This window comes from Podarcis tiliguerta (assembly GCF_965153285.1).
Source record: "Podarcis tiliguerta genome assembly, chromosome: 12".
Taxonomy (NCBI): domain Eukaryota; kingdom Metazoa; phylum Chordata; class Lepidosauria; order Squamata; family Lacertidae; genus Podarcis; species Podarcis tiliguerta.
In genome coordinates this window covers 39,197,895-39,223,200 of record NC_139545.1, presented here as the reverse complement: position 1 = coordinate 39,223,200, position 25,306 = coordinate 39,197,895, and the positions used below count along the sequence as shown (strand labels likewise).

Genomic DNA, 25,306 nt, shown 5'->3' with positions numbered 1-25,306 from the left:
ATTTTGACACTTTTATGAGGCATTGAAGAGGATTTTATTCAGGAGCTGGCAGTCAAAACAAGCTCTGTCAAAATGAACACTGGAAGATTAAGGTGAATCATAAATGATGAAAGAGGCGTAAGAACTCATAAATGCCTTAACGTATTCCGATCATCATAAAGTCTTTAGGAGACAAATATTTTTAGGCATCACTTAAAAGACAATTGCTAACTTGGTTGCTGTGGGAAGAAGAACTGAAACTTGCGTATCTTTGGCCTTGCATTATATTGGATAAATAACCAGAGACATAGCCTGCAGATACGACAGCTGAAAGCAGCATTTTGGTTGGGATTTCTCACTTCAAAACAATTGAGGAAACAGGTGCGGCACATTATAGTCAGGACCACCTGTGAATAATAAAGCCTCAAGTGGAAGTGTTCACTGTTCTCCAAATGGTTGGTTCTCGCTGTATCTAATAGTACTAGTTCTTTAAAAAGTAAGGGGTTAGTGGGTGGAATTGTTGAGACAGCTGTCACTGCAACTGTTGTAGTACTGTTTTCAGTCTCCTTATTTTTGCAAATCAGGTCATGCCTGCCCATACATTTGCCATACATTTACAGGGTAAGAACAGATTGTGCAATCTACATGAACACATGCCCAGGGAAAATCCAATTAAATAGCCTATTAAACCTTCAATTGATTAATATTAGTCAGCCTTTAATTTGCTATAAGGTTCTTTCCTATTTTTTGCTAGATCAAAATCTCCTTGGGAATCTGCCTCTCCCTTGGGACACTTCCCATGCTTCTGGTTGTGTTCTTCAGCCTCAAACCAGGAACATGGGAAGCCACCATTTCGGTACAAGTTGCAGGGGCTGGTAGGGGGGGAAATGCATTACTTTGGGATATGTTGGGATGCCTTTCTCTAGCACATATTCCTTTGGACCACCAGGAAGAGCTGTAGACAATTTATCTGGGCCACCCTCTCCCTGACCCAACTAAAACCGCACACTAATCTTCATTTAAACTGCTTGTTTCATGATGTCTCACCCCTCTTCTTTTGCAGTGCTTTCATTAAATCGGACATTAAGTCTCCTCCTTGTTCACCTGCATCTCCCCTTGGAGGAAGCCCACTTTGCCTAGGCCCTCCTGCCTGCCCAGTACTTTGTTCCTGTCTTTTAGGAGGAGGTGGAGGTTTCTTTCTGATAGGCGGAGGCATCGTGGGGGCAGAGACTGCAGGAGGTGGCGGCGGCAGTTCTGGAGTGCCAGTGCCCACAGCAAAGGCAGGTGGTGGGGCTGGAATGAAATCAGGAGGATCTTCATAGTATTCAGGCGGTGGCGGCGGCAAGTCCTCCAACGCAGTGGGAAGCAGTATTGATTCAGGGGGTGGTGGAAATTCGTCTGGATCTGATGTGGCAATTGTGTTTCTTCTCTCCATATTTTGGGGCAGGTTCAACGAACCAGTAAAGGCAGAAGATCGTCTCTGAGGAGGGGGTGGGGGGTGTAGTCCACCAGGTTTACGGAGGTGTTTCGGTTGTGGCATGGGAGATGGTGGCGCTCGCCTGGTGTCACTGGTGCTGTCTGGTTTCGTAACCTTTTAAAACAAAGGAAGCAATTTTCACAATGAGAGGTGAATAGCAAAAGAAAGACCGCAGGTCCAGCATGAATTATGTCTTCCTTGGTATCAAGGCAGCAGGGAGAATATATAACACTGGGATTTCCATTTGTGTCCATTTAGCAGTAAAAATAGATGCGTTCCAAAACTACAAGGATTGGTTTTTGCAAAACCAGACAATCTGAAAGACTCCCTCCTGCCTGTGGACATTTAAGGTTACTTACAATCTCAGTGCCTCAAATTATATTACCATTTCCTGATACCCATTTGATGTAGGGAGATTTAGCGTAGGTACTATCTGTTGTGAATGTGAAGCTCCAAGGAGTCTAAACAGAAGGACAACCTCCTGGCAGCCTGATAAAAAATCCAGTCTTTCCTCAAGCGTTCCAGGACTAGGAATCAGTTGCCAATTTTCATTTCAATGGTATAAACATTTGAAGCGGAACAGAAGCTAAGCAGATTGGCAGCTGAGTCTTACCTGAACATTTACAGTGTCCACAACGGGAGCAGCGGCTGTGTGACACAGACAAGCCTGCCTTTCAACATTTTGCCACGAATCATCACCACCACCTACAGCCTCTGCTGCCTGAGGCAGCTGGGCCACTCTGCCAAATGGTAGGGCTGGCCCTGCATTGACCTGGCATTGCACACAGCTATATTTCCTTGGCTTGCAAACACAGTGCAGTGCTCACATAGTGTGAATGCAGCTACTTTAGCCCTTGCAACTGATATATTCCTTTGCTGAATTAAGCTCAGTGCTTACTGCATTCTCTTTAACCTTTGGGAAACCATTGGGAAATAGGAGCACTAAAAAGGCCTGTACACAGAGTAGTTAATACCTACTGTATCTCCTCCGGTCTGCACTTACATAGTCTGCTGGAGGCTGGTGACTGGAGCTTAATCTTGAATACATTTTGCTAAGAACTGGGAGCAAGCTGGCTTCTATACATTTTCCTGCCCTTTTGTACCAATCACAGCCTCTTTCCCTCCACATTCTCTTATAATGAAAGATGACTGTAATGTCTTAACCTCTGGCCGCACAATGTACACAAACTGAACAGAAAGATAAAATGTTTGATCTTTTCCAAAGCATTTGTCACACAAGTTAAATGAAAGTGTCGTCTAGGCTAGCAGTTCGTTAGGTAAATGTTTGCCCTGGCAGAATATTAGGTGAGCTTGCCTTCACCATGTGGCTGCTAGACTATGTTCTTAAGATGAATAGAATCCCATTGGCAGTGTAAGGAATGTGCTCTCCTTTCATTTGCAGGTGGCAGCTGGTAGCTGTTAAGAGTTATATCTGCATGGTAACCTTTAACTGAGTTCTAAGCACTTCCTGCTTCTAGTCATCTATAGAACGGTTTCTAGGTAGATAAAAAAAAACCTCAAGTCTCTCTTACATTGAGCATATGCGCACAAAATGGATAAGTGGAATGAATTGTTTCGGTTCAGTAAGTAACCAAGGCAGGCTATTTAAGGAACAAACCTATTTAAAGGGTAAAGGGACTCCTGATCGTTAAGTCCAGTCGCGAATGACTCTGGGATTGCGGCGCTCATCTCGCTTTACTGGCCTAGGGAGCTGGCGTTTTGTCCGCAGACAGCTTCCGGGTCATGTGGCCAGCATGATGAAGCCGCTTCTGGTGAACCAGAGCAGCACACGGAAACAGGAGCTCACACCGTTGCAGGGATTTGAACCGCCGACCTTCTGATCAGCGAGCCCTAGGCTCTGTGGTTTAGACCACAGTGCCACCAAAGGTGCCCCAAAGTTTATATTTTGCACATCTCCAGTTCCTAATTCATTTACAGATACTTTGGCACAAGTGCTACAAGCCAAATGGAGAGCAAGGGTTCCTAAACTGGGCTCTCTGGACCACCAGTCCTCCAGGAGCTTCATTTAGGTGGTCTAAAGTAGATGTGGTTGAAGATGGGAAATTACATTTCCATAGCACTAAATATTCATATTGATTTTTAATAGTATTCCTATTGCTTTTTATTTCCTACAAGCCATTTTATTTATTTATTTGATTTCAAGATTGACAAAAGAAGTACAGTACCTTTCATGCATTACAAGGGCTGTGGGTGGCTGCAGCCAATGTGTGTAGACTTCTAGTCAAGCTGCAAGAACGCATGGACCTTGCATGGACCTCTAGGCTTCCTGCCTACAGATATATTTATGTTAATGCTGAATTTATGATGATACGTTCAATTTAATTTGTACCTTTGGCATCTCAGCAGGTTTCTCAGGTTCTGAAGAATTTGCAGCAGCGAGGGTCATGCTTTGGGGGACCTGTCCATTAGCATGAGTACTACCTAGGACACACAGTTAAAAAGAAAGAAACAACAGGCTTGCAAAACCAAATTCGAGTGATTAAAGGCAAAAATCATTCTTATTTTTAATCATGATTGAAATACACTAAGCTCCAAAGGATACTAAAGCACCCTGTGAATAGTTCTGTATGATGTTGTTGGTGCTTCTCTAAGGAGCTGCAGACGTGCCCTGCTCCTGACAAACTAAGGGAACAAAGCCAAGAAGAAATCTCTGTGGCTTGAACTGTACTGTTCTGCAGATGATTATGTGAACTTTTTCAGTTGGCCAGGAGTGTCATATCTTACTCTCCAGTTTAGGATATGCAGCAGCTTCTCTCTCTCTTTCCCGCCCCCCAAATAGTTCTTCAACTTCTAGTTTCTCTTTTTAGAAAACGTTGAACTGGCAAAACAAGAATATGTTTCAATGAGAATCCTTCAACCTTGGGAGCCCAGCTGTTCTTGAACTCTTTAACACTTATCATCCCCAGCCAGCTTAGCCAATTGTCAGGGATCCTGGGAGTTTTAATGCAACAACTTCTGAAGACCCAAAGTTGAAGAGGCCAAGTTAAGGTATATGACTAAAGTACAATCCAGAAGAACTTTGGTACATTTTGGGAACTATAGTACACCTGTGTCCAAATGTTAAGAACATGGGAAGCTGCCTTATACCGAGTCAGACCTACTGCTCCATCCAGCTCAGAATTGTCTACACTAAAGGCTCATCTACTTTTTCGCTTCTCCAGTGATTTCAAGGCATGAGCCCAAGAAGTTTTTCTCTTGTCCCACCCTTTCCCCCAGGAAAACGCACTGCTTACCGCTGAATCAGAACCAACGCCAATCTGCAGAAAACCCAACATGCAGGATGCTCTTCCATAACTCATGTACGCACACACACAATTTAACATTTACCATATATCATATACCTTTTGAAGATGATATTGCAGCAGTGGAGGATTGAACATTCCCTAGCTTGGTCAGTCGAGAAGCTAAGCCAGCCTTCTGCACTGCGCGGGTGTAGTTATCATACAACGTCTTTCCATACTGAGAAAATAAGCACATGCTTTATCCTATATACAGAAAATTACCACCAATACCCATTCAAAGGAATAAAAGCACACTTTCCTGCTTCCTGATGTTCTAATACAACCCTCCACAGAGATACTCTCCAGTGAATGGTACTAGGTCTGCCTACAGCATCTGGTATAAATGTCAGTACTATAAAACTACAGGTGCAAGGATTTGTTTAAACACATCAGAGCAGATGGGTGTCTAGAATCCAATACATTCGTAGAGTCATTTCCATTTGTTGGGTTCAGAGATCACCTACAGCCCATTCCATTAAGTACAGTACAGTGGTGCCTCGCAAGACGAAATTAATTCGTTCCGCGAGTCTCTTCGTCTAGCGGTTTTTTCGTCTTGCGAAGCAACCCTATTAGCGGATTAGCGCTATTAGCGGTTTAGCGGCTATTAAGGGATTAGCGGATTAGCTGCTAAAAGGCTATTAGCAGCTTAGCGCCTTAGAAAAAGGGGGTGGGGAGTGAAAAAAAATCACAAGACATTTTCATCTTGCGAAGCAAGCCCATAGAGAAATTCGTCCTGCGAAGCGCATTGAAAAACGGAAAACCCTTTCGTCTAGCGGGTTTTCCGTCTTGCGAGGCATTCGTCTTGCGGGGCACCACTGTATTTGGCAAGAGGCAATTTAAACCTTGAATCCCTAGGTTTACAATGGCTTAAATTCGCACACTGGATGAACTCATGTGTGGACCTAGCCCATCCTATTTTATTTGCTTATGTAAGAATTCCAACCACACTCTTCTGATGCTTCATTCAGGGTGGTTTACAACACTGATCGGAGGAGGCTGGTGCATTAGGCCAACCAGGACTTACCCCTACCACACAAAATGTCTTGCTATTACACTTCTGCACCTTACCAGAAATGTGGCGAAACGGGGGTGGTAACATCTGGCATGATCATACAGAAGACTGGCTTGCTGGGTGGTTGCACATCATGGTGTGTTAGCAAACTATTACCTGAATTCACCCATTGGCAGTACAGTCCATGCATGAGCTGATGCATGCTGCAAATGGGAAGAGCAACCTTCACCAGATAGGAATCCTGGTCCACAGGTATAAACTATGTGTGAGCTCATTACAATCGTTGTCTTGTTTTCCTTATTGCAACTAGAACAGCTTGTTCATAGTTTTTCAGATGGCTGATGAGACTTCTCTAGGCTCCCACAACCTAATTACATTTGCATCTGTATTATTTCACATTTACACAAATGTCTATCCATTGTGTGCCCATATTTTACTTGGAAAGGAACAAGAGTTATTTTTGTGAAAAATCAACAAATTATACAACTTTTTGTGTGTGTGTCTGTGTTTTTTAAAACACTGTCTGCACATCTTGCACTTCATACCTTTGCAATCCTTATGCCAGTTACCCACTGATGTAGAGACTGCCGGTCATCACAGCACAAATATCTGATATACTGAGACTCCTTCTGTATCTGGGGATGCTAATAATAATAATAATAAATTTTATCATTAAAATAGATTGAAATTAAAATAAGTGGAAAGAAAGGGTGGTCTTACATTAGCGGGAAACAAATTAGACATACATCTGTGAACAAGTCACAAAATGCTTAATAACAAAATGCTGCTTATTATAAACACATTTGTAAGGAGATATTTGTTGGGTGGAAGCTTAGCTTGAAACGGCCTACTTTCAACATGACTTCCAGCCAAGTAAATGTGAGGCATGTCACAGTTCTAAGCTTAGCATTCAGTGTGTAAATTGAGGTCTCCATTGAGGGTTGTCATCTGGCAGTTGTATAAGCTAGAAGATTAACATATCTGCAGTTTCCAAGAAGCAAGCAAATTTTAGAGAAGCATATGAAGTAGTCTCTGCTCCACATCCCCTAATTTAGGATTTCTGCGTCTCTGTTTAGGATCTGGTGTCAGCTTGCATACATATTTTCCCTGGTCCCAGTTTTTTTTCTGCATACGTTAAAAAACAACAACAAATCCATCCTTGTCCCTCACCGCCTCCTTACTATGTGTGTTAATTTTTGAGGTTGTCATGCATTAACTTCAAAGTACCGTATTTTTCGCCCTATAGGACACACTTTTCCCCCTCCAAAAATGAAGGGGAAATGTGTGTGCATCCTATGGGACGAATGCAGGCTTTCGCTGAAGCCTGGAGAGTGAGAGGGGTCGGTGTGCACCGACCCCTCTCGCTCTCCAGGCTTCAGGAGAGCCCCAGCACCAGCCCCACAAGGTTGGGGGACAGCGGGGAGGCGGAACGCCGCCATCCCACTGTCTCCCGATGTGGTTTGGAGGCTGACAGCGGGGAGACGCGTGCTTCTCCCCGCCGCCAGCCCCGCAAGCTCCGGGGACAGCGGGGAGGCGCAGCCCGGACCTGGTCTGAAGGTGGGCGGCGTTCCCCGCTGCTGGGCCTGCAAGCGCCTGGGGGGGAAATAATTCCCCCCCTTTATTTCCCCCCCAAAAAACTTGGTGCGTCCTATGGGCTGGTGCGTCCTATGGGGCGAAAAATACGGTATAACCTTGTTAGTGCTTAATGGAAAATCTGCTTAGTGCTTAATGGAAAATGCTTAATGGAAAAGCTGCATAAAATGTAGACTATAAAAAGACATCTGATCATGAAGTCCAATGTGTTCTGAGTTCCGTATTTCATTCATTTACTGTTTAGCTAATTTATGTGCCACCCTTTAACAAAAAATATCCTGGGGTGAGTTTCATGACAAACTTGTTCCACCTAATCACTAGCACATGGCAGCAAAGATAAACACACAAAACCTTGACCCAATTTGGCCCATGACACCTACTCCTTTTATAGCATATGGCAAATGTTTACTGAATACATAAATTGTTCAGACTGTGGCAGGAATCCACCCAATACGCAGGTGAAAATGTGGTGTGATCTTTTAGAATAATCAAGTGAAACTTTATTACATAGCATGACAAAAGTCTGTAATTTTATCAGGACACTGTTGCAACAATTGTTTTTTCAAAATGTATCTTCTGCACCATGAAAAATGTAGGGCAACTAAAATGTTCGCATGCTAAGTAGAATGTTCAGCTCAATGCTGATGAGTACTTCCATTCTAGAAATGATTCTTCAGTCTTCTGTTGGGTCAGAGAACTTGGAATTTTGATGCGTTGTAAGTATCAGTTAAATCCAGCAGATGGCATCAGATACTTTTCAATTTTTAAAGATCTCTTTTAAACAAAACAAACATTACCGTGAACCTAACCTTTGCCAGTCTTCCTTAATATTCCAGATAATATACTTCATTATTTTTAAGAGGCTCCATAAGGATGCAATGCAGATTTTCTGAAGTATTTTTAAATTCAAATATCTTCACTTGAAACTCCCCTCATGAAGCAGCTTTTCTTTTTAAAGAAATAAAAAGGCTGGCAGGGTTTTTGACATCCTTGCTGACGTGTAATATTTAGTTATACCCTCCAGTTCCTTTCTCTTGTCTTCTCTCTGAAGCATTCTTATTAGTTATTAGTTGCCAATTACAACATGAGGCAGGGCTCCCCTGTCTTAAGGTCAGCAACTCAGTGGCTACATGGCTTAGCGTGAAAGCTTGAGTGTGTGAGAATTCCTGCCCCCTTACATTCTACAGTTGCTTTGACCTAAGCCATAGTTTGGCTTAGCATGTCCTCCAAACCTGGGCTTGCGGTTTGTCTCCTTCAGACAAACCACGAGCAGTAAACCTAAGAACAGGCTTCCTCAACCTTGGCCTTCCAGATGTTTTGATACTACAATTCCCATCATCCCTGACCACTGGTCCTGCTAGCTAGGGATCATGGGAGTTGTAGGCCAAAAACATCTGGAGGGCCGAAGTTGAGGAAGCCTGCCCCAAAACAAAACCTTGGTTATAGATCATGGTTTGTTTGAAGCAAGACAAACCATGAGACCCAAGTTCAACCACGGCATCTCTCTCAGAAGCTCTGCAGCAGTACCACCAAGATGTGGCTGGGATCTCCTCTTTGAGAAACTGCATATGTGTCTCAAGTGTATTCACTCTTAGCCATATGTACGAACTGGATTATTGTATGGAAGGGAGCACTTTAGGAGAAGTAGCTATTTCCATTATAGCCTTTAAACTTTTACATTTCAAAGCAGAAGCCTACAAACTCTTTGGTGCCTGATAGAAGCATTCTTATTTAGACAAACTTGCCCAGATGCTTAGAATGTTGGGGTAATTTTAATCTGTTTCGTTATTTTAGCTTTTGCATGTTTAAAGTCTGGTTGTGGGGGGCCCCCCATTGATTTTACTGTTTTATCTTTTGTAAATTGCTTTGAGGTGGTGGTGGTGTTTTTCACAATCAAGTTGTGTATGCTTTTTGTGAAACAAATAATAAATACAAACTACTGTCCTGGTCATAAGCACATGGTGGGCATGACCTCCCATTAACTTGGAACAGTTCTCATTGAATGCTGGAACACCTCTCATTGTTTGAATGTGTGATTATATTATCACCAGTCAAATACCTCAGTTTGTTTCTTTGCATCACATCAACCAGTTTGCAAGGGGAAGCAGGCTGGGATGCAACAAGACAAACTCCGGATTTCAGCTTTATGCAGTTTTTGAGTTTATTACACTACGAAATATATGTACCAAATACATGGACTAGCCCTAGAAGGCCAACATTAAAGAACATGGCAACACAATTCTCAAAAGCACCATCTGAAAGATGTCTCTAAAGGTTATTACCAAAGCCCAGCTGGATGGGCTGCAATGGCAGGTACTAAGGCGTGGAAATAGGGTATGATGATGCTATTGTGCCAGCTTGTTCCCAGGGCACCAATTCTTTCACCCTAGATTAATTCCACATTATGCACCATTACTCTCAGGTTACTCATGCAAAACCTGCGCCAATAAAGCATAATTAAATTCTCCTGGTATCAGACACAACAGACTGACTAAACGAGCCAATTTACATTTAGATTACCTTGCTACTGTCAACTGTGAATATATATTTTATTAAAAAAAACCTTGGGGTTAAGATTTTATGCTAGTGACTCTTTGAATTTCCAAAAGTAATGCCATAGTGCTCATAACTTGAACTCAAAAGCAAATGCTCCTGACAAGGCGCTACCATACCCTAAGTTTTAGCAGGCTTTTCGGTGAAACATGGGGATGCAAACACCTAGTTGTTTGTTGGCAAAAAAGACAGACTACAAACGTACTTGAAAGTTCCATTAAAATAAATAGGACTTAGTTCATTGCAACCAGGCCAAGGCCTGTACATAGCCAATCCTCAAAGCTCTGTGTCTACTATGCATAACTGTTCATTTAAAATCAGTGCAAATTGGGATTTATCATTCAAATATTTCAACAGTCCTGGAGTCTGCCAGGCTTTACAGCCAGACTAGACATGATGCAGGATATTCAGTTCAAAAGATCCTCTGCATTTTAAAAAAGTGTTAATAGCAGCTGGGAGCCTGGGAAACTGAAGAAACTTGGTGTGTAATGTGAAGCGTATCATAAGGAAAACTTTTATACTTCAATAATTTAAATCAGGATCATGGAGCTTGGGGAGGGACTTAGCATTCCCACCATGCCATTTTTCCAATCGACGTTCATCTAAAACTCCATTTCACACTGTCATACCTAATTTGTGTTGCAATCCTGGAAGCCAAGACCCAAGTCTGGGGCAAGTACTGTTGGATTAGAAAACCCCAGCAGAGATTTAAAATCACAAAACATGAAGCAAAGAAAAGAAAAGCATGGAAATACAAGTTGTAAAAACTTAAAAATGTGCTCTTCTGTTCGAGTCCCCAAATGTCCCCTTTTAAAAGCTTTTTCCAAGCTAATCCACACCCCACAGCACAGAGATAGACCACACCTTTGGTAAGTCATAAAATGGTTTACCTACAAAAATCTTCAAAGGTCAGATTCATGTGCTTTCCCATGCAGCAGTCAGAAATGATGCACAGGCAGCCATAATATGATTTAATTACAAAAGGTAAAAGTTTCTAAACTATTGGTAAAGAAAAAAACCACTAGTTTCAGACTCCGATCTGGTCGGAAACAAAAGAGGCTGGTTAAAGCCATGCAGAGCTCCTTACATATTGAGTCATATGGAAAAGAGGAATATTATAAAGGCTTGGTGACCTTTTCCTCTCAAGGTAGGAAGTGGCATAGGCTTAGGCTTAGTCCTGACGGGACAGCTTACTCTATGGTTTAAGGCCTTCATTGATTAGATTCAAACAGGCTAGAGTTATATGAGGTTGAAACCCTGCTATTTCCCTCTCTTACCTTTGCCCTCTAAAGATTGTTTATATCCAGAAACTCTAGAAATCTCACTTCCATTTCTAGGCTCTAACTAGTAGAGTTTTACAGAACAACAGGATTGCACTACAAATGTGACACATGTTTACAACAGCCACTCCAGAATGCATGATCTTTTGTACCTACCTTTAAGACAAAACAGTGGTCTGTAGGTGCCTTATACTTTGCTTTGTACTGAACACCGTAATAAACATTTACGTTCTCAAACTGTATGAAGCAAGCCAAATCCCGAGATGTCTACAAAATTAAAGCCAAACACACCATAAATTATTATAGGTAAAGGTAAAAGGTAAACATTATTCGAAATTACATTATGACACTAAACACGGTCATCAGGTTAGTCTGATCCTGTTTCTTAATGCAAAGACTTTTAAGCGTAACAACAACAGAGAGAATATCAGACTTAAGGCTTCTCCTGAGCTTTCAAGTTAAAAATGAGTAGCTGCACTATCAGAAGCTGGTTTGTGTACTGATTTGCTGTGTAGCCTTTTTATTTCCTAATTCGGTACCATGAACTTTCCTAAACAGATTTCTTACCCACGTATTCTAACACAATCTGACTTTAGTTTCCTTTTTAGAAGTGTACGCAAGTTACTGTGATCCCCTGGAACCCATGTATCCTTAGATGTTTCTATAATGGCTGTGTAAACACAACACCTTTAAAACACATTCAAAGCACATTCTTCTGCTCAAATACTTAAGGGCGCACTCTGCATTGAGGCAACACCGGTTGTTGAAATTTTGCGCCCCTAATAATTTTGCACCAAGGGTAACCGCCCCTATGGCCTCCCCAATGCTAAAACACTGGGTGGATCATCACTTTGAGGGGTAAAATACAATGCCCACATGTGCAAGAAAACCACATATATAATTCATGTTCACTGGAAAATGCCAGCATGGGTTCAAGCATCTTTATAAAATAATGAATTTTTCTCCAGTCACATTCAAGGTTTATTTGTATACAAGTGCAAAGTTGATCTGTGATTCTCCTCCAGGCTGCATCAAAAGGGCAAATTTCCCTCTCGCCTCTAGTTGCCTTTTGTCTAGTGCTGTGAAATAGCCCTTGCTTGTTCTTAATGGGTTGCTATGGCAACGAAGTTTGTCTTACTAGTGCAGTAGTGCACCCGATTTCCGAGCTAAGGAACTGTGAGTAAACGACATAACACAGGCATTCATGTGATGCTTCTTTAATGGAAATGGAACATGGTCTCAGAATTCTTCCTAACTTTGGCTACGCTTTAAGCCAACTGATGACAAACTAGATGCAGCGTTAAATAGGTATTTGCATTTAACATGCACATTTATAAAGACTGCAAATGGAAGCTCTGCTGGGGGGCGGGTCTGAATAGCCATGGCGACTGCAGCAAGAGTCCCTCCTCTGAAGTTCTTTGCAATTTTCTCAGCTCCGCAGCAAGGAAGCAAGGGTTAAACTCACCCTCCACACTTGGTGCTATCCTGATAACTATCACAACCACACCTGTGCCTTCTGTTTGTGTTTTAATACTGTTAACCCCCCCATCATCCATTCCAAACGGCTTCCTCCCAAATCAGCTTTTCCTGGAGTGAGGATGGAGGAAAGGTGTGTTAGGAGTTAAGTTATGCATAGCTGCAGGTAACCGGTCATTAGGACCCGAGAGAAAAGCATGCTTGCAGACCTTAAGGACACAAAGCTAGGAAGGGCAGGGCAAGTTGTCAGTGGGTGGGATTTCACTGCCATCATGCACTGTTCATGACCCCTTCCATAACCGAATTAAGAGGAGCCCTGTAAAAGGTGCAAATAGCGAATTCACATCTTTACAGGTCCAAGACTGTAACATGCTTTGTGATGTTTTAAGTGACGAATATATGCACACATGTTAATGGCAGAACAGAGAAATGTCCCCCCAGCAGTGAATTGCTGTTCACTTTCCTTATGTATTTCTGGATGGCAATTCAAGGTGAATTTTCTGACGTGATACTGCCAGGCTGTGCCCATTCACTTCAACAAAATGTGTGTGAAAAGAATGGAAATGCCATAGTAGAATACTGGATTGCACCCTCAGACTTGGATCCACGCAGCAGTGGATCCACCACAGGCGTTCTGCTCAAGTGAGGACCTCCCCACACCCCCTCACCAATTTAAGCCAATTTCCACCCTCCCTGCAGCTATAGTCTCCTTTACTATCCCTTATGCATTTGTGGGAGGGGGCACATGGGTGGCAACCATAGGAAGCTCAAGCTTGTTAGTAATATACCAAAACCATAGATTCAGAGAATCCCTTTGCCTGGGGGGGGGGGGGGGGACACCAAAACCAAAGGAGAGAGAAAAGGGATTCATTGTCTTCCCTCAAAAGCTACATCCTAGAGATGCGGGTGGCGCTGTGGGTTAAACCACAGAGCCTAGGACCCACCTGCCCACCTAGCAGTTCGAAAGAACGTCAAAGTGCAAGTAGATAAATAGGTACCACTCCAGCGGGAAGGTAAACGGTGTTTCTGTGTGCTGCTCTGGTTCGCCAGAAGTGGCTTAGTCATGCTGGCCAATAAAGCGAGATGAGCGCCGCAACCCAGGGTTGGTCACGACTGGACTGAACCCTTTATTATCCAGACAAAGAATAATATTTGGTAGAAAAAAATGCATGGCAGATATGCTAAAGGACGGAAGGAAGGAAGGGAAAGAAAGAAAGAAAGAAAGAAAGAAAGAAAGAAAGAAAGAAAGAAAGAGGCTATCAAAGCCAAATTTGATACTTTCTCTAACTTTCTCATTAGCCTGCCTTGAACAATGGCAAGACTCTTCTGCTTGCCTTGTGCCAAAAGAAAACCCTGAATGTTTGCAAACTGTTGAGATACGTTTCCATAGGGAACTAGACGAAAAGTAATGGCACCTTTTTACTTTGAATGGGCAACTACAGATTTGGCCTTTTTGGTTTCCTTTCATGTCTGGGTTTTAAAGAAACGAAATGTTTTTTTTTAATCTAACTGGAAAAACAAACCTGGGGGGGGGGGAGTGGGGGGGGGTAGCCCCAAAGGAGCTCAGCCACTCTATTCTAATATTTGCACAAGTGCTGCAGCCCAAAGAAGGACCCTCTCAGGTGCACCAGATGCTGCCCTTAGAATGTCACCTCGGGATTTCTTTACTTTCACCTTCATGAATTGCTTTATTGCCTGAAAGGATTTCTTTGACTTGCCTGACCTTGGTCTTTCCTTTGGGTACATAATAAATTCCAGAAGCTCGCAGGAGAAAATAACGTCTCTTCCAGGACTTCTTCCCGTCTTCTTTTAAATAAAGGGCCCCTTCAACTTCTGGTACAATGACAGATGTGCCACAGAAGCTTTCCTGTGGAGTGAAAATGGGGTTAGACAAAACAGAAGGGGAACGCAGGAAACGTCAGAGCCAGCTAGCTCAGTTCTGCCTGCACAGGCTGGCAACCATTTTCCAGGGCTTCCAGACTGGAGTCCTTCGTAGCCCTACCTAAAGATGCCAGGGGCTGAACCTAGTTATACATGCAAAACATGTGCCCTATCGCCGAGCTATGGCCCTTTGTAGGTCGTAAAGGCTATTGAGATTATGTACACCAATGATTTGCGCACTCAGAAAAGCACTACACATAGGGGAACAGCACAACAGATGGGGATCTTTCAGAGCCTTTCCAGGGACTGAACTTCAGATGTTTCTGTAGGCAAAGCAAGCGTTCTGCCACTAAGCTACTGCCTGCCCACAAGCAGTCGTGTTAGCAAGAGCAGCACACTGGCCACAGGTTAGCAGGTTAACTATACAAAAATGATATCTCCTAAGGCAGCCTTTCTCAAACTCCCATCACCCCTAACTACCAGGACCAGTGGTCAGGGATGATGGGAGTTGTAGTCCAACAACATTTCCTAATCCTTTGTTGTTGTTGTTCTTGTTGTTGTTCTTACCACCTTAAACAATCTGGTGTCATCAGCAAACTTGACTTACCTCACTGCTTCCCTTTAACTCTAAATCATTTGTGATTTAGAGTTACAAAGTCAATATTGATTCTTTGGGGACCTCACATCTCACACCCCTCCACTGTGAGAACTGTGCATTTAATCCTATTGTGCTAGAGCTTCCTGTTTTTGCAAAAATGAAGAACTTGAAACACGTCTATTGTGTTTGGGGTCTTAGGAAGACAGCCATCCATTTCATAGCCAAATGCAGTGTTGCTTATCCCAAAATTTTGCTTACCTCCAGTAAAGCCTCTTTGCTTTTTTCATTCATTTCCTTGCTTTCATTTTTCCCTTTATTGGTCAAGTAGAAATTCTAATTAAAAATGCAAAGAAGGGTGAGGATGATAAGGCAATGCCCATAAACTGGGAAGGTCACTAGACCTAAAACAACAGGTGTAAATAGCAGGTGCTATACCTGTGTCTACCCCATTGCATTTCACGTCAAAGTCCCAGTAGCTGCCATAGTCCATATAAAGTTTCCAGTCAGATAGCCAATCAGAGCTCTCAGGAGCAGTAGGTACTGCTGTGTGCCTGTTCATTTGCCTAGCAAGCAAGCAGGTGATAGCAGGGAGGAGCTGGAGGAGCAGCTGGTGACAACTATGGAGGAAAAAGTGAGGGCCTTGGACAAGTCAGATAGCCAATCAGAGCTCTCAGGAAGGTGTAAAAAAAAAAAACACCTGCATGCTATCGCACGTTTTCTATGCAAAATAATTTTCAGTATGTGTCTCCTCATTCATTAGAGTGGACTACTTGCTTCCTATGATCACTACTTTCATTATACAGACTATGATCAGTGAAGGCTGGTGTGGAATTTGGCAAAAAAGAGCAAGAGGTGAGAAGTCTGAAATAAACATAGAAACAAATTTATGTGACTTCACATGAACATTTTGAATCTGAGTCTCCCCAATGGAAAGAGAGGGGAAGGTATTTCTGTACGTAAACAGTATATTCATGATACATACAAAAGGCATTTACACTCCAATCCTATACCGACTTTCCCAGGAGTAAATCCCACACAACTATGCTGCCAAAGCCCAACCCTAATCACATTTACTTGGGAAAGTCCTTGAAATTTTAATGGGACTTAACTTCCAGGAAAGTACCATATACACAGAACAATCATGCTCTTCTTGGACACTGAGACTTGCACAGGAAACCAAAATTTCAGCGAGCCTTGCACAGAAAACACATGCATTGAACCTAATGTCCCATTAAAAGACGACCAAAGCTGTTTGCATTTGTTTATGTTTGAATATGCACGACAAACCCAATTCTCATCTTGCTATTGTCACCATTTAACAAACTCAAAACAGCTGCCCACAACCTTTTTTTTCTTCTTTTTTTAAGAACTTCCTCTGGCTACAAGCAATTTATATTTGAGCATCTGGTATTTATTTAAAGGGGAAACAGACCACCCTGTATCTTTAACTCAGTTGCTATAGACCACATTTTGGTACTGGTAAACAAGAAGGATAATTGACAGGAGTTTTTGACAACAGCATATGACCTTGCTTGTCAAACCCATATTAAGACAGATGTGGTTTTTTCCTTGTGTCTCATTTTTCAGCATTGCTATGCATTGTTGCTTACTTGATACACTTCCATTGCTAAAAAGGGAAAATGCTCGCCATTCACCATCCTTCAATAAGCAGGCTGGGTCAAAGGACGAGGCTGCAAGTTATACAGGTGGATATATCGTCACGTGATCTCCTATAGACTACAGCACCACTGAAGAAGACCACGCATGTCTGAAAGAAGTCTGTGGTTCCTTTCTGAAAATACTATGAGGAGAAATAGTCTCTGACAAAGCAGACACTATATGCTGCTTAGTTCTGTTGCAAATTACCGGTATACAACGTAAAAAGGCTGGTGAGCATTATACTGGATATACACGCATGCATGCAAAGGAGAGACTATGGATTCTTGTAAGCCACCTTGTTATGAGATATACTAATGGAGAGGGTATAAATATGTTAAATAAATAAATCTGTGTGAAAAGGAAGGTCGCTTAACAATTTTGTTGATTCTCCTGGGATTGTAACACAAACCTAAGTATTAGAAGTATAGCTTAAAAACTAATGTTTACTTTCTCTTTTCTACCAGCTTTCCCATTTAACAATTGGTAGTTGTTGGTTGGGAGCAAAAGGATCTCCGTTTCTGTGATTCCCATGGACAACTGTTTTTCGTTATTTGAAAACGTGATTCTCAAAACAAGCATTGTGCATGGTGTTCTTTTACTTTAACTAGAGAATTGCTAGTGGCCCTCAGATAGAGTTTATGCCAAGATGTAACGTTTTGGCACCACCGGAAAATCTACTTATTCACCCAGGATTTTGGTTGAATCTTTGCCACGGCACTTTGTAAAAAGCTATTTAACTGTGCATGTGCTCTTGCGTGTTTTACTGATGGGAATATTTTGTTGCATTTTATCAGTATTGTACCCCACTTCATTTGACTAAACTGCGGGAGGCAGTGGAAGACAGGTGTGCCTGGCGTGCTCTGGTCCACGGGGTCACAAAGAGTCGGACACGACTAAACAACAACATCATCCCACTTCAAAATGTTATTGTAAAAAGCAGCAACAAAATTTATAAATTAATAAAACAATACATTTGTAAACCGATGCTTTATCGTATTACTGATTATTGGTTAATTATCGGTTGTAGTCAACTAACCTTTGCTCAGAATAGATAAACCCACTGAAATTAATGGGCCTAAGTTGGTCACAGCCATTCAATGGGCTTACTCCGAGTAAAAGTTAATTGAATACAACTTTATATAATTTCTTTTCATTTTTATTGGCATTGTACCCAGGTTTGGGATTATTTTAGAATGAAAAGCAGGCAATGAATTTTATTTTTTAAAAAGCGGAATTTGATGTCCTTCTGCTGTTATTTTCCTTTACGTGTCATGACAAGCATAAATAAACTAGCCCATTTACTTATTCCAGGTCATCCTTCACCCACCAGTACACAGGAAGGTTGGGGCATAGTGATTGAGGCAGCTGTGTAGTAATTATCTGTATTTTCATTGTTGAGTGACTGCACCTGGCTCTTCCTTATTAACCACACAACATCCAGCTAATTAACTGAAAGAGGGGTGGATTCCTTGGTCCATTGCTCTGCATGCAGGCTGTACACCAAATGAAACTTTATCAAACACACACAATTAAGATTATGTTATCATAAGCAGGATGGGCTTCCAAGGTCACTACGAATCCTCCCAAGATGTGGGTTGGATGGTTTGGTTTTCTTATGCTTTCCAGGAATTTGAGTTTGCATCCTCAACACAAAACCCCACGGTCACCCCAGTTCTAAAGTGAAGATGCATTAACTGGGAGGCACTGATAGAAATAATTACAGCAGCAGCAGCAGCTGGTATGAGATAAGTTTATTCTGCAATGCTGCTAAGCCAGGTCTGGGAAACACTCCGATCTTCCCAAAGAGCAGTCCATTTGTCATAGCAGTCACTTTACAAAGTGAGTTAAATTTCACGTTATAAAGATATTTTGAGGATGTGAAGTTGCAGCTAACGATGTTGCAGCTTCCGACACAAGCTTGTGACCATCCATTTTAATGAGTCACTGGAGTAAAATGGAGCAAAGCCTTTTAACATGATTTCCCTGGGAAAATAAAACTAATTATCCAATGAACAGAGTGATTCCCAGAGCCCATGGCAAGCTGAATGAGTGAAGTGGGGCTCACCAAATGGATAAATCAAGAAATCCACCAAAATCTCCCTTTCCTTGTTGGATGCTAAAATGCACTTTGGTGTTACTTCAGTTTTGACCTTCAGTGACTATTCCCAAGAATGACTATTTAGTGTTTAGTAACCAATATTGTGCTCTGATACATAAGAAGCACAACTCAAGATCCCTTTGATATACCAAGACTGGACGCACCTTCAATCTTTGTTACTTGGGCGGCAGAGCAAATAAAATATCTAGTCATTACTGTATGAACTAAAATCTTACTATACACCAGCTTGCCTAAGTTATGTTACTTTACCTGTGGGTTTTTAAACACAGCGTATTTTTCCTTTCTTTCCAAAAACAGAATCTTATTCTCAGTGTCACGGGTCCAATGTGATAAGACTTCAATCACATTTTCATGGTCTTCAAAAAATCTTTCTAGGGAAACCCAAACCAGAAATGTTAAGACAGACAAATATATTACACACATGCTCTGTCATCAGTTCACATTCCTATACTTAAATGTAGTAAAATGGTTCAAAGGGATGTGGGTGGTGCTGTGGTCTAAACCACTGAGCCTCTTGGGCTTGCCGATCAGGAGGTCAGCCGTTCAAATCCCTGTTGCTCGGTCCCTGCTCCTGCCAACCTAGCAGTTCAAAAGCACACCAAGTCCAAGTAGATAAATAGGTACTGCTCTGGCGGGAAGGTAAACAGGGTTTCCATGCCCTCCTCTGGTTTTGGTGTTCTGTTGCGCCAGAAGCGGCTTAGTCATGCTGGCCACATGACCTGGAAAAACTGTCTGCGGACAAACGCTGGCTCCCTTGGCCTGTAAAGCGAGAAAGCACCGCAACCCCAGAGTCGTCTGTGACTGGACTTAACTTTCAGGGGTCCTTTACCTTTACTTTTTAAAAATGGTTCAAAGCAATTGCTTATCCATAATATTCAGACCCCAAGAGCCATGATAGACTAGACCATATGAAAGCATCTTTGCCAAAACAGAAAAACTTCCCAGATTTTCTTTTTTTTTTTTCAGTTTGTAAAAATTTGCAAAGGAATTCCCTAGATTTCACTAGGTACTTTGATGTTTCAGACTTTTTCTTTTAACACTCCCCTGCATGTATATATTTATATATCCTTACATATAATAAACATGTAAGGCTGTCGTGATGCAGCAGTTTGCTACCTACGGGCAGGTGGTGCTGTGAACTACAGCGTTATGACAAACTGGGCTCTTAGAACTGCTTGGGCATGACACCAGCATTGGAGGGTGATAAGCAGGCAACCAGAAATTGAGGTGGGCAGACCCAGGTGGGTGAGCAGGCAGACAGGTGGCCCAGGTGAAGTGTCAGGAAAGTGGGGAAGTGGGATGGCCTTGGCAGGGAGTAAAGGGAGGGGGCAAAGGGAGGCACTGCCCCTAGTATGTGACACACACCATTAGTAGAGAGAGGACACACCAAAACTAGGAGCTCAGATCTATCAGACACAAACAAGAACCCACCAAAACGAAGAGATGGGTGCTGGATGGCAATGGCAAAATGTTACCTGATGTGGCATTTTGAGCTTTCTAGTAAAGCTCAAAAAATATAGCGTAAGAAGATCCAAAATCTTTGCAACGTACCTATTTGTAGCTCTGGGTATATTTCATAAAGGCACCAGTCCACATTACAGTCGCAGTGGGTTTTCTCAAAGAGATTGTCCAATACATCACGTGCCTCTTGCCGTTCATCCACCATCAGGGATTTCGTACTGTTATCATTCATGTGCACCTTGACAACAAGCTGCAGAAAGAATAATAGATGAGGCAGTTAATTTCAATGTGGACCAAAAGGCTACTGTGGTCAAGAATCTGCCTGGGCTGATCAGAGAGAGCATTGCCAATTCAAATCCATCATGTATCATAAAATTGGACCTGGGGGTGGGATGGGGGGACATAATATGTCTTGGGAACACTACCAAGTCAACCAAGAGGCTTCCCTGCCTCTTTCCAAGACAGAATTCATGTTTTGAGTAAAGAGTAACTGAAATGTCATGTAAATATACAGATTGTTTCTCTAAAACATTATTAAACATACAGTTTGCATGATAGCAGAGTTGCCAACATTTTTACCAGCGCTTGCTCCTACATCTTTAACAGCATCAGCTTCAGCAAAAATTAGGAGGTTTTAATGCATATCTCCCTCTCGTTAAAAGCTCCTCTTCCTGGTGGTAGAAAATCAGGCTACTATTAAAGATACAGAAGCCGGCTGCACTAGTTTTTCCACATCAGCTGGCAACATTATATAGTATCCCTGAAATTATTATTATTTTCTCTCATTCTCTGTGTGGTTTATTTTTAGAACCTTCTCAGAGGAGGCCATAATATTGGTTGGGTTAATATAAAATGAAGGAACAACAAACCCATCAGATCAGACCTAATCTAGAATCCAGTTATAACTGACTGGAAATTCAACACCTAATCTCATTTTATATTGACTTCAGGGATAAAAACATCCTACCAGATCTTCTGGTCTCTGCTTGAGAGATTCGTTAATTGGTGACTGTTTCTGACGACCCGCATGGCTGACTACACAGGTCTAGGATTGGCATAGACTGTGCAGAAGAAAGGGCTATGTCTAAGAGAATATAGTACCTGCCTTTCACCAGGACAGAATCCCACTTGTATATTAAAGCATTCTGTCGGAAGAAATAGGAAGCCATTGTTTAGGTATGCACCAATTTAGGGGTAACTGGCCTTTCTGCATTAGAGACACTGAACCTTTAATGGTTTTGCAGACATGGGAATTTGGGCACCTCCAGCTTTCCAAAGCCCTCCAATACTCTGCCACAAAAAGCTGCATTTGCTGAAATACCTCCAGCTGCACAACAATGAAAGGAGCAGGTGTTCTAATGTGGTCTAGTGGTTAGAGTGTTAGCAATGAAGGTCTAAATCCTCATTCCGCTATGAAGCAAACTGGGCTATCTTGGACTAGTTATTCTCTCGCTCTCAGCCAGACCTACCTTTTGACTTTATAATAGCTACAAAGGCTGTGCATCCCCCCCCCCCCATGTTAAGCAATTTTTTTACATTTTAAGCAATTGGCACATGTTGTTCATGTTTGTGTTTATTTCATGATCAAAATGCTTGTTTCCACAAAGTGAAAAGAGAAGTGTTCACTGGAAGGAGACTTTAGACTTCCTAAATAATCACAGTCCTACTATCTGTCTGCATCTAAGAAAATAAAAAAGTCAGTTCCTTGCCAGGAAATGTTACTTTAGTTCTGCTAATTCTAATTATAAGATCTCTGCACGAACAGCTCTGGCAGCGCAGTGTTGAATTTTGCTCAAACTATAAAAAGCAAGGAGCGTTGAGAAACTAAGCTGTATTCTTTCCAAATATCTCCACTTTAGTAACTTGTACTTTGGTACTTGTGCAGGATATTTGTTTGTTTTGAATACACTATCATAATTCTTTGAGAAGAAAAGGTAAAGGGTAGTGGAAATAATGCCAGGCCAATATTTGGGATTGCCCAGAAATATGGTGATAGCATTTTTACATTCTACTCCAGAGGGTTGGGGGGAACCCCTATAACAGATTTGGGGAGAATTGCGCAAGTGGAAATCCATTTAGTGTAGCACCTTGGTGCTACTCTAAATAAAACCCAAAGGCTTAAGACTCTCAATTACTCTTCTATTTCGCAAAAGTGTGTGTCTGTGCGGTACTGCTAACCTTCCCATCCACCTGCAGCCCTCACAGCACGGAAACCATTCACAAGGCTCCTCCAACCTTAGGAGCAGATTTTTTGGGATGGGTGGGTGGGTGCACAGGGAGTTTTTGGAGACATCGTGGGGCACGTAGTGGGCCAGAGCTCTGGAGCCTGATATTGTTGCTGCTTACCTGGACCAGAGTGGACCAGGACAGTGCAGCAAGAAGGTGTGCAGGCATGCTGGCTGAGTCAATTTGCTGTCCTGTCCTGTCCGTGAGCCCAATGCAGCCCCAACCTCACTGCCACCAAGTCCCATACCTGCCTCATCCACTTAAACAGCAGCAACCGCGGATGTCAGGCTCCATGGCTCTACTCGGCTACAAATGCCATTACAGCTGCAGAAGGAGGTTGACCATTCAGATTTCATAAACAGACTTCTCTGTTGTGTTCACTAAAGAGGCTAGGATCTAAACCAAGGTGACATATTTTTACACGTCATGGAAAGGGCAGCTATTTTTGTTTCTTTAAAAAGTCATTAGCAGTCCTTAGGGCTACAGTTCCCATTTTACATGATAACACTCCTGTTCTAACGGATTGTTATCAAACACATCTATTTGTTTTTTTAATTGTTTTGTGTATATTTTATTGCCACTGTCCTTTAACTGTTCTGGAATAAATATTTATGAAGGGTGGCATAAAAAAACCGCCTTCAGTAAATAGAAGTGGAATATCCACAGCTTGGTGGAAACCAGGTATGACCTGTCTGGTTTGTGATCTGGACATCTTGGCAAATCATCCAATCAACAGGCAAACAAAATGGAAGGGAAAGTACATGAAACAAACCAATACTTGACTGTATAAAATGGTTGTTTAAAATCATAAGGTTTGATTGTCAATACTTTTGCAAAAATAAAATAAAATAAAATAATAAAATAAAATAGAGAATGCTACCTTTTTAACTTTGGCTTCCTTCAGTTTTTCTAATGCAAGCTTAATCTTGTCAGCTTTTGCTTGCGCTTCTTGTTCTTCCTGAAAGAAGAAAGATTGTAAAGCCCCTTTTAAAGACACCACACCCCAGTAAGAAGCATTCTATCCCCTTTCCATTTCATGAACATTTTCATTTCTTCTCCCTTTTAAATTTTAATTTTGGGTGCTTTCTGCTCCAGGATGGGTTTGCACAGCATCCCATTATGTCGAAGACCACTCTTCTAGTTGGTTGGTTTCTTCTTGTTTTGCGGACCGCCATAATTTCCAACATTAAGGCCATCACACAGGAACATAAGAAGAGAGCAGCATCCTGTTCTCACAGTGCCCAACCAGATGCCTGTGGGAAACCAGCAAACAGTATTTGACCTCAAGAGCACTCTGCCCTTCTGTGAATTCCAGCAACTGGTGTTCAGAAGCAGGGCATGACCTTTGATTGCTTTCTCCTCCATCAATTTGTGTAATCCTCTTTCCAGGTTGGTGACCACCACAATCCAGCCTGGATAGCTCAGTTGGTTAGAGCAGGGTGCCGATGACACCAAGGCTGCAGGTGCAATCCTTGTAAGGGACAGCTGCAGATTCCTCCATTGCAAGGGGTTGGACTAAATGGTCCGTGGGTTCCTTCCAACTCTACAATTGTATGAGTTCCTTAGTTAAACGATGTGCTGCGTAAATAAGTACTGTAGTTTTCCATGTATAAGACGATGTTTTTTATTCTAAAAGAATATTAAAAATTGGGGATCATCTTATACATGGATAGTGCAAAGGGTGGACGGGCAATTGGTTGTAGCCGCGAGCCAGAGATTGTCAGCAGCGATTTGGCGTGTGATTGGTGGCTGCGACAAGGGCTGCTGTTGATTGGCTTCTGCTGCGGCAATTTTGCGGGCGACTGGTGGCTGGTGAGCGATTTTCGGCAATCCCCCCCAGCCCCACGACTCTGGGCAAACTCCCCCCATTTCCTTAATTTGGAGTCCCCAAAAATAGGGGCCGTCTTATACATGGGGGCATGTTATAAACGGGAAAATACAGTTGTTTTTTTAATCTGTCCTGAGTCTTCCAACATTTGTTATGGCTATATGTTGCCTCCAATATCAGAGATGGTAGCTCTCTGAATAGGAGCAGGAAAGTGCTATCCCACTCATGTCCTGCTGGACTCAATAGGTCTTTGGTCTGATTCAAGGATGATATGTTTTTACACCCATTCGTTGAAGTTTCAAACTGCTGAAGGTACAAACTCAGTTTTAGCTTAACATTTCAATTTATACAGAAAAGTAGTCTGCCCCTTCAGCAGGAAAACTTCCATATTATTCACCTCTCTGCTTCGTGATCTCAGGCAAAACCAGAAAGACAAAGAGGACGTAGTAGCTCTCTGGACTAAAGAACCACTATACTTCTCCACATCGGGCTGTCTCAACATGAAATACCTGATATTGTGCTTTCTGGCCAAGAGAAACTTTCGGGGTAGTTGGATTGTACTTGAAAAGGTCAGGAGAAAGTGATTTTGCTTCTAAAACAGAAGGGCTTTTCATTTTGCTATTCTAGGTTCTCTCTTTTGGTGCTACGGAAAACATCTACAGAATCGTTAAAACAGCCTTTGCTAACCTGGTGCCCTCCACCAGGTGACAACTCTCATTATAGGCTGGCTATGGCTGATGGAGGGTGGCGCTGTGGGTTAAACCACAGAGCCTAGGACTTGCTGATCAGAAGGTTGGCGGTTCGAATCCCTGTGACGGGGTGAGCTCCTGTTGTTCAGTCCCTGCTCCTGCCAACCTAGCAG

General features: G+C 42.3%; 1 protein-coding gene across 2 annotated transcripts in view; it reads right to left on the bottom strand.

Annotated features, from left to right (window-relative positions):
- Window positions 1-10: 10 nt before the first annotated feature.
- APBB1IP (amyloid beta precursor protein binding family B member 1 interacting protein) overlaps window positions 11-25,306 on the bottom strand; it is a 49,839-nt gene continuing 24,543 nt past the window's right edge. For both annotated transcript variants that reach the window (XM_083406375.1, XM_083406376.1), the window contains exons 5-14: window positions 23,497-23,574; window positions 20,481-20,640; window positions 19,179-19,300; window positions 15,410-15,484; window positions 14,396-14,539; window positions 11,353-11,463; window positions 6,316-6,414; window positions 4,819-4,936; window positions 3,807-3,898; window positions 11-1,570 (exon numbers count right to left, since the gene is read on the bottom strand). In XM_083406375.1, coding sequence (XP_083262501.1) covers window positions 1,013-1,570; window positions 3,807-3,898; window positions 4,819-4,936; window positions 6,316-6,414; window positions 11,353-11,463; window positions 14,396-14,539; window positions 15,410-15,484; window positions 19,179-19,300; window positions 20,481-20,640; window positions 23,497-23,574 — 1,557 coding nt within the window. In that variant the 3' untranslated portion in view covers window positions 11-1,012. The remainder of the gene's footprint in view (window positions 1,571-3,806; window positions 3,899-4,818; window positions 4,937-6,315; window positions 6,415-11,352; window positions 11,464-14,395; window positions 14,540-15,409; window positions 15,485-19,178; window positions 19,301-20,480; window positions 20,641-23,496; window positions 23,575-25,306) is intronic.